This window comes from Salvelinus sp. IW2-2015, unplaced genomic scaffold (assembly GCF_002910315.2).
Source record: "Salvelinus sp. IW2-2015 unplaced genomic scaffold, ASM291031v2 Un_scaffold4551, whole genome shotgun sequence".
NCBI classification, from domain to species: Eukaryota; Metazoa; Chordata; class Actinopteri; order Salmoniformes; family Salmonidae; genus Salvelinus; species Salvelinus sp. IW2-2015.
In genome coordinates this window covers 29,173-38,896 of record NW_019945821.1, presented here as the reverse complement: position 1 = coordinate 38,896, position 9,724 = coordinate 29,173, and the positions used below count along the sequence as shown (strand labels likewise).

The window sequence follows — 9,724 nt, the reverse complement described above, 5'->3', positions numbered from 1 at the left end:
TGTATATGTAGGGCACGAACCTTTAACCCAGGAGCCCCCTATGAGGCACGCACCTTTAACCAAGAACCCTATTGTAGGGCACACCTTTAACCAGCAACCCCTATGTAGGCACACCTTTAACCAGACCCCTATGTAGGCACGACCTTTAACCAGACCCCCTATGTAGGCCACGACCTTAACCAGAAAACCCCCCCCCCCCCCCCCTTATGTAGGGGCCACAACCTTTAACCAGACCCCTATGTTAGGCACGACCTTTAAACCAGAACCCCTATGTTAGGCACATACCTTTAACCAGAGCCCTATGTAGAGGCACCTTAACCGAAACCCCAAAGGCACGACCTTTAACCAGTGGGACCCCTATGTAGGCACGACCTTAAACACAAAGAACCCCTATGTAGACAACGTACCTTTAAACCAGAGCCCCTATGTAGGGCACGACCTTTAACCAGGAACCCCCCTATGTAGGGCACGACCTTTAACCCAGACCCCCCTATGTAGGCCTTACAAGCGACACCTTTACAGAACCAGACCCCCTATGTAGGGGCCCAAACGACCTTTAGCAACCAGAACCCCCTATGTAGGCACGACTTAACAGACCAGAGCCCCTATTAGGGCACTACCTTTAACCAGAACCCCCCTATGTAGGGCACTACCTTTAACCAGAAGCCCCTATGTAGGCACAACCTTTAACCAGAACCCTATGTAGGGCACGACCTTTTTAAACCAGACCCCCTATGTTAGGGCACGACCTTTAACCAGAAGCCCCTATGTAGGCCACACCTTTAACCAGAACCCCTATGTAGGCACACCTTAAAAGCCAGAACCCTATGTAGGCACCACCTTAACCAAGGAGACCCCGATGTAAGGCAACGACCTTTAACCAAACCCCTATGTAGGCACGGACTCTTACCAGAACCCCTATTATAGGCACGACCTTTAACCAGAGCCCCTATTTAGGCACTGACACTTTAACCAACGAAACCGCTATGTAGGGCACTCACCTTTAACCAGAAACCCCCTATTGTAGGGCACCGGACCTTTTAACCACGAGCCCCTATGTAGGGCACTACCTTTAACCAGAACCCCTATGTAGGGCACTACCTTTAACCAGAACCCCTATGTACGGGGCACTTACCTTTAACCAGAAGCCCCTATGTAGGCCACTACCTTTAACCAGACCCTATGTAGGGCACTACCTTAAACCAGAAGCCCCTATGTAGGCACAACCTTTAACCAGAGCCCCTATGTAGGCACTTACGTACGTGGGGCTTTAAACTACACAGGATGGTCCGACCAGGTGTTACTGTTCCAGATTGGGGAGATCCAGGCTTTTACAAACCCTTCTGGAAGATTCCTGCAATCAGGAGGGAGTACGTAGGAAATCTAGAGTCCTCTGATCAGGATTTCTAGATAACCTGGCAGTTTGGAGAACGTTTGAAGGATCCCTTGTTCCATGCCTGATACTTGGTTCACAGTCCGGGGTCTACGGTCACCGTGGTGTGTTTTGGGGGAAGGGACGGGATGGGTTAAGGTCTGACTTTTCGGAAAGGTCTAGATGTTGTCCGTGGCTGTATTTAGCCGTGCCGTGCTGTGCTCAGGACCCTTTCGCTTAGAATCTGCTGAGCTGTCAGAATGTTTGTTTACTGTGGTGGTGCTGCGTTACCTAACTAGCATAACTCGGAGAAGTCACACGGACCTGAACCCTTGACCTGTATAGCTCTCATACTTCCACGGTCTAAAACACTTCATAGATAAGAGAGAGATAGAGGTTAGAAACACCTGCAAGTTGTTTTAAACAGTTAAGGCCACGTCTGTATTCTGTGTCTCAAACACAGCAAACTGAGAAAGAGAAATGGGGGTTGTTAACACTAGAAACAGTTGACTCTGTTGTGAAAAAGCTCCAACTTCAACCTGTGTTTTTTATAAGACCATATTAATCTCATCTATGAAGAGTCGTACAATTGTTGTGAACAGTTTTAAAGAAGTGGTAGAAAGTTGTTTTGGAAAAGTTTTTAAATGACACGCTTAAGTACGTTTAGTTTAAAGGACTAGTCTGTCCTCCAGCCGTCTCCCTCCAGCCGTCTCCCTCCAGTATGTTTTGTGGATTAGGTTACCCTCCACATTATTCAGCAGGATACTAAACTGCCACTCCTTCAGACAGCTGTTTTCTTTATGACAGAGGATAAATCAGAGTCCTACTGTTCCTGTTCAGAACTAATCTGTGACCTACTACAAGGTAGGGTTGTAATGGAATTGGCATCGAACATRACACCCTCCCTAGGAGAGGGGSTGACCTTGATAATTTATTGTTAAAACGAGAGGCTGCCTGGATCTTTAACTTAAAGACCCTTGCTCCCTTCGGTCTCAACGTAGACTTTAATCTGAAGCCATTCTTGTGATTATTGTGACTTTGCCATTGTAATTGTTTGTAAGCTTGTGTAGTCTAAAATGAATCTATGATCGTATGCTATCCATTAGTTTTTTTGTATGCTGCTCTTTGTATGCCATTTTAATATTTGAGAATTAACCAATGATATCATCTGAGCTCCTAGAGTGTGCGGCTCTCCTGTATTTTCAAGGGGTTGTAATGGAATACCACTTGAGACTTTGCGTTTTCAAAAAAAAGATGGACGCCAAATAACCGCTATTTGACGCGTCAACTAAGCTTGTTGACCAATCAGAACCTGAATATGACTGAATGTCACATTAATAATTGAACACGTTCATAAATGTTATTTTTTTAACATATTTATTACAGATGTATTACACCATCACTCATATTTCMTATCTAACAGCGATTCACCACTTCGTATGTTATGATGCTGGTAAAGTTTTGTCTTGYGTACCTGCCGCTGACAAACGAGTCAGACTCTGGGACGGTGCAGGTCAGGAAAAAAAGCTAGCTAGCTGTTGGATGCAAACAATGTTCTCCCCCCCTAAAACATATCAAAAATACATCTGTTTCAGTAGCTATATTTGGCTAACTATCTAGCTATAAGACCGTTTTTGTATTTGGTTGGTAATGGGCACGTCCGGGCAAGCCACAATAGCCAGATGAATCCAGCTTGCCGCTTATAACGTTAGCTTGTGGCAACAAGGCTAGGTAACTGGCTAGCTTGTTTACGTCGTTATCTAGCTAGTTAAGTTCATGAACTGAAGTTCTATTTCAATAAGAGAACAACAAGTGGCTGTCTAGCTAATACTTAGTCACATGGACTCGTAAATCATTGCTAGGAATATTGAAAAGTATTGCAGTTTCTGGTCATTGTTTTCAGGCTGGTTGCATTGGTTCCAGCAAGGTACCGAGCTAAAGCTAGCTAGCTGACCCRTCAAATAGTGCTAATTATTTTATTTGACGCGTCGAATAGTGTTAATTCGACTTATCTTTTTTGACATGCAAATACGCAAATAACGTTCTATAGGGTTGTGGTCAATTCCATTTCCATTCAGGAAGTAAACTGAAATTACAATTGTTTCTCATCGAAGCTATGAGGAAAAATTGGAATTACCAGTTTACTTCCTGAATTGGCTGTGTTGAAATTGGAATATATCCCAACCCTGCTGGGAGATATGACTTCTTCAGAAGACCAGGTTGAATTTCAGGCCTTTCCACTACACAGTAGTAATCTAGTCTATGGGCGTACTAGGTAGTTTGGCATGTTTGGATGATACAGAACAAAGCAGGGAATGTGTCCAATGTCTAGGCATGTTGTACACTAGCAGGTCTGATGTATTTGCACAGAGCTCTCATGATGTCATCAGTCCAATGACTCACCATGTATTACTGCATTGTTATAGAAGTGTATACGCAAGGGACATCATTTGGCCTTCTGGTTGGTCGTAAATAACTTTACGTTCTGCGCACATATTGGAATTTTACACAATTTGATGGATTTAAATATACAGGCCAGATAATTAGTGTAAAATATAATGTGTTTTTAAACAAAGGAGAAATAAATAAATAGTTTTAGAAGTTAGGCAAAGCCTCAATACCGTAAATACAGACATCAACTTGAAACGGATCTGTTCTGAGTCGGGGAGAGGAAGACGGGGACGCTGGATGCCTTCCAGATGTGTCACACGGCCTGCGCCTTTTGTGTGACAGCCATCGGAACACCCCATGCTGTGTGTGTCTCTCTGACTGAACCCGTCAACAATGAAAACCTGTGTGTGTCTCTCTGACTGAACCCGTCAACAATGAAAACCTGTGTGTGTTTTCATCGCACTGCATGATACTCTGCATCCCACAACGACTCTGTCTCCTCGCTGTTGACTGTTCTCTGTAACTATTGTTGATTTGACAAGTTCTTACAAGCTGTTGTCGTCTTGTTTTTCCAAACTGACCCCTCCATCTCTTTTCTCCCTTCTTTCTCCTTCTTCTCTTCTTTCTCTCCGCAGATGGATGAGAAGTCAGTAAACTCTCTTTACTTCCTTTTTACTTGAATGTTAAATCATAGTTTACCTGTCAGTATCTGAGCTAGTGGTTAGTAATGATTAGTGAAGGTCTTTCTCTTACCAGTAGTAACAGTAACATAGCTCAGTAGTAACAGTAACATAGTTCATTAATCATTGATTAATTCTTTATCTAACAGTATGTCTCTCATTCTCCGTGTCATTTGTTGTTCCTCCTGTTTTCTTACAATTCTCCTTTTCCTCCTGCCCTCCCTCCCTCCCTCCCTCCCTCCCTCCCTCCCTCCTCTCTTCCTCTCCTCTTCCTCCTGCCCTCCCTCCTCTCATCCTCTCTTCCTCTCCTTTTCCTCCTGTCCTTCCTCCCTCCCTACTCTCATCCTCTCCCTCCTCTCCTCCTGCCCTCTTCCCCTGCCCCCCCTCTTTCCACTCGCCTCCTCCCGCTCCTCTTCCTCCTGCTTCTTCTCCCCTTATTTTCTTCATCCCCGTCCCATCTACTCCTTTCCTCCTCCCCCTGCAGAGATGATCAAGCTTTGTATGACCACCAGATTTACCAACACGAGAAGTAAGAGACAGATGCATTATGGTCCAAACTATTTGACTGCTGGTCACTAGAGCCACGTTAGAGAGGACATATTGACACGGTGTTAGACACGGTGTTAGAGAGGACATGTTGACACGCGGTCAGAGGGACATATTGACACGGCGTCAGAGGGGACATGTGACACGCGTCAGAGGGACATGTTGACACGGCGTCAGAGGGGACATGTTGACACGGCGTCAGAGGGGACATGTTGACACGGCGTCAGAGGGGACATATTGACACGGCGTCAGAGGGGACATATTGACACGGCGTCAGAGGGGACATGTTGACACGGCGTCAGAGGACATGTTGACACGGCGTCAGAGGGGACATGTTGACACGGCGTCAGAAGGACATGTTGACACGGCGTCAGAGGGGACATGGTTGACACGGCGTCAGAGGGGACATGTTGACACGGCGTCAGAGGGACATGTTGACACGGCGTCAGAGGGGACATGTTGACACGGCGTCAAGAGGGAATTGACACGGCGTCAGAGGGGAACATGTTTGACACGGCGTCAGAAGGGACATGTTGACACGGCGTCAGAGGGACATGTTGACACGGCGTCAGAGGGGACATTGTTGACACGGCGTCAGAGGGGACATGTTGACACGGCGTCAGAGGGAAGTGACAGGGTCAGAGGACATTGACACGGCGTCAGAGGGGACATGTTTGACACGGCGTCCGAGGGGACATGTTGACACGGCGTCAGAGGGGACATTTGACACGGCGTCAGAGGGGGACATGTTCACACGGCGTCAGAGGGGACATGTTGACACGCGTCGAGAGGGGAATATTGACAACGGCGTCAGAGGGGACATGTTGGACACAGGCGTCAGAGGGGACATGTTGACACGCGTCAGAGGGACATGTTGACACGGCGTCAAGAGGGGACATGTTGACACGGCGTCAGAGGGGACATGTTGACACGGCGTCAGAGGGGACATGTTGGACACGGCGTCAGAGGGGACATGGTTGCACGCGTCAGAGGGACATGTTGACACGGCGTCAGAGGGACATTGTTGACACGGCGTCAGAGGGGACATGTTGACACGGCGTCAGAGGGGACATGTTGACACGGCGTCAGAGGGACATGTTGACACGGCGCTCAGAGGGACATGTTGACACGGCGTCAGAGGGGACATGTTGACACGGCGTCAGAGGGGACATGTTTGACACGGCGTCAGACGGGACATGTTGACACGGCGTCAGAGGGGACTGTGACACGGCGTCAGAGGGGACATGTTGACACGGCGTCAGAGGGGACATGTTGACACGGCGTCAGAGGGGACATGTTGACACGGCGTCACGAGGGGACATGTTGACACGGCGTCAGAGGACATGTTGACACGGTGCAGATGGGGACAGTTGACACGGCGTTCAGAGGGGACATGTGACCACCGGCGTCAGAGGGGACATGTTGACACGGCGTCAGAGGGGACATATTGACACGGTGTCAAGGACATATTGACACGGTGTCAGAGGGGACATATTATTCCCTACATAGTGCCACTACTTTTGACCAGGGATTTAGGGCTCTGGTTTGTTGGTTATGTACTGTCTGTCTATAGCAGTCTGTCTATGAGTCTGTCTATAGTAGTCTGTCTATAGTAGCTGTCTATAGTAGTCTGTCTATAGATCTGTGTCTATATGTAGTCTGTCTATTATTTCTATGTCTATAGTAGTCTGTCTATAGTAGTCTGTCTATAGAGTCTGTCTATAGTAGTCTGTCTATAGTAGTCTGTCTATAGAACGTGTGTTCATAGTAGTCTGTCTATAGTAGTCTGTTCTATAGTAGTCTGTCTATAGTAGTCTGTCTAGTAGTCTGTCTATAGTAGTTCTGTCTATAGTAGTCTGTCTATAGTAGTCTGTCTATAGTAGTCTGTCTATAGTTTAGTGGTCTATATAGTCTGTCTATAGTAGTCTGTCTATAGTAGTCTGTCTATAGTAGTCTGTCTATAGTAGTCTGTCTATAGTAGTCTGTCTATAGTAGTCTGTCTATAGTAGTCTGTCTATAGTAGTCTGTCTATAGTAGTCTGTCTATAGTAGTCTGTCTATATAGTCTGTCTATAGTAGTCTGTCTATAGTAGTCTGTCTATAGTAGTCTGGTCTATAGTAGTCTGTCTATAGTAGTCTGTCTATAGTAGTCTGTCTATAGTAGTCTGTCTATAGTAGTCTGTCTATAGTAGTCTGTCTATAGTAGTCTGTCTATAGTAGGTCTGTCTATAGTATGTTCTATAGTAGTCTGTCTATAGTAGTCTGTCTATAGTAGTCTGTCTATATTAGTCTGTCTATAGTAGTCTGTCTATAGTAGTCTGTCTATAGTAGTCTGTCTATAGTAGTGTGTCTTATAGTAGTGTGTCTTATAGTAGTCTGTCTGTAGCAGTCTGTCTGTCTGTAGCAGTCTGTCGGTCTGTAGCAGTGTGTCTCTCTGTAGTAGTCTGTCTATAGTAGGTCGTCTAGTAGTCTGCTATAGCAGTCTGTCTATCCATAAGTTCAATAATCCGTGCGCGGTAATGTTTTATAATTGTTAGCTAACGTTCTTCGCTTGCCCGTCGCTGGGTTCACGTCGTGGTGGTTTCAACATTGATAATGCCATGTGTGTGTTGGCACGGTTTGTTATGTTAACGTTGTGGGAACGTTGTGGGAACGTTATGGGAAAGTTGTGGGAACGTTGCGCGTGTCCTGTGCATGGTCCGTTGTTGTTAACGCTGTATTAACATTGTGGTGACGTGGGGTGTGTGTACTAGGCACGGTCTGCGGGTGGATGGCATCACCATGTTCATCCCCAACGACCGCAGCAAGAAGAGGCTGATCGAGGACACTCAGGATTGGCAGCCCCGCACAGGCACCACCCAGTCACGCTCCTTCCGTATGCTGGCCCAGCTCACAGGCACAGACTACAGTGAGTGAGTCCATGGTCGAGAGAGAGAGAGACCCTCTTCAACATAAAAATATCAATGAATTGGCGAGGGCACTAGAACAGTCTGCAGCACCCGGGCCTCAACCTACTGGACTCAGAAATCAAATGTCTACTGTTTGCAGATGATCGGGTGCTTCTGTCCCCAACCAGGGAGGGCCTACAGCAGCACCTAGATCTTCTGTACAGATTTTGTCAGACTTGTGCCCAGACAGTGAATCTCAGTAAGACAAAATTGTTGTTTAAAAAAAAAAAAATCCAGTAAACAAGACAATAATTACAAATTAAATCTAGACACTGCTGTCCTAGAGCACACAAAGAACTACACCTGCCTTAACATCAGCACCACAGGTAACTTCCACAAGGCTGTGAAGGATCTAAGAGGCATGAAGTGCCTTCTACACCATCAAAAGGAACAAAACACTCTACATCCCAATTAGGATCTGGCAAAAAATACTTCAATCAGTTATTGAACCCATTGCCCAGAATGATTCTGAGGTCTGGGGTCTTCTAACCAACCAAAAATTCACAAAATCCACCACAAATCCCTCACCTACAGAGAGATAAACCTGGAGAAGAATCTCCTCAGCCAGCTGGTTCTGGGGCTCTGTTCACAAACAGACCCAACAGAGCCCCAGGACAGAAACACATTTAGACCAAACCAAATTATGAGGAAGCAAAATGATAACTATTTTACACACTGGAAAGAATCAACCAAATAACAGAGCAAACTAGAATGCTATTTTGGCCCTAAACTGAGAGTACACCGCGGCAGAATACCTGACCACTGTGACTGACCCAAACTTAAGGAAAGCTTTGACTATGTACAGACTCAGTGAGCATAGCCTTGCTATTGAGAAAGGCCGCCGTAGGCAGACATGGCTCTCAAGAGAAGACAGGCTATGTGCACACTGCCCACAAAATTAGGTGGAAACTGAGCTGCACTTCCTAACCTCCTGCCCAATGTATGACCATATTAGAGACAACGTATTTTCGCCACAGATACACAGACCACAAGAATTTGAAAACAAATGAACATTGATAAACTCCATATCTGTTAGCGAAAATACTGCAATGTGCAAACACAACCGCAGCAAGGACGTTGGGCCATTACCATGAGAAAAGACAACCAGTGGAGAACAACACATTGTAATAGAAGACTTATATTTAATCTGTTTATTTATTTTCCCTTTATACTTCAACTACTAGGAACATTGTATATATGAATGTACATAAGACAAAATATTACAATTTACATTGATCCGCGCTATTCTTTTAAAATATGTTGTAAATGTATCTGAGAGAGCGGTGTCATGGTCCCAGAGAGGACGAGAAGCCAGCGGAGAGGGATGAGAACGTTGACACGTGGGGTCCAGAGGGAGAGAAGGCCAGGAGAGAGAGAAGAGAACGTTTGACACGGGGGCCCAGGGATATGGGAACCGAAAGGGTCCAGAGAGGGGAGAGAACGTTTGACACGGGGACCCGATGGGACAAAGAGAGATCAGGAGAGGAGTGTGTGTGTGAGCAGCAGGTCAGAAAAACCGCTTCTGGACACCGGGTTTTCTCCTCTCCTGGGGTGGGTACGTTTCTGGCCCCCGTCCTCTAGATGGCCCATTCTGACAAGAGGGAGTCCACCAACCTGTCAACACACGTTCTCTCCCTCCCAATGGAACTTCTCAGTCCTCATCGGTGGACCCGGACGTTGGATTTCAAACGTTCTCTCCCATAACCGACTGGCTGCTTTTCTCGTCCTCTCTGGGTGACCAACTACGACTATCCGTCTCTCTCACATTACATGTTACAATACATAATT

At 46.2% G+C, this 9,724-nt stretch overlaps 1 protein-coding gene across 1 annotated transcript in view; it reads left to right on the top strand.

Annotated features, from left to right (window-relative positions):
- The first annotated feature begins 4,376 nt into the window (after window positions 1-4,376).
- Window positions 4,377-9,724, top strand: part of LOC112077423 (PDZ and LIM domain protein 7-like) — a 25,605-nt gene continuing 20,257 nt past the window's right edge. The window contains exons 1-4 of the mRNA XM_024143936.2: window positions 4,377-4,409; window positions 4,928-4,972; window positions 7,742-7,900; window positions 9,235-9,442. Of these exons, the coding sequence (XP_023999704.2) occupies window positions 4,399-4,409; window positions 4,928-4,972; window positions 7,742-7,900; window positions 9,235-9,442 (423 nt within the window). The 5' untranslated portion in view covers window positions 4,377-4,398. The remainder of the gene's footprint in view (window positions 4,410-4,927; window positions 4,973-7,741; window positions 7,901-9,234; window positions 9,443-9,724) is intronic.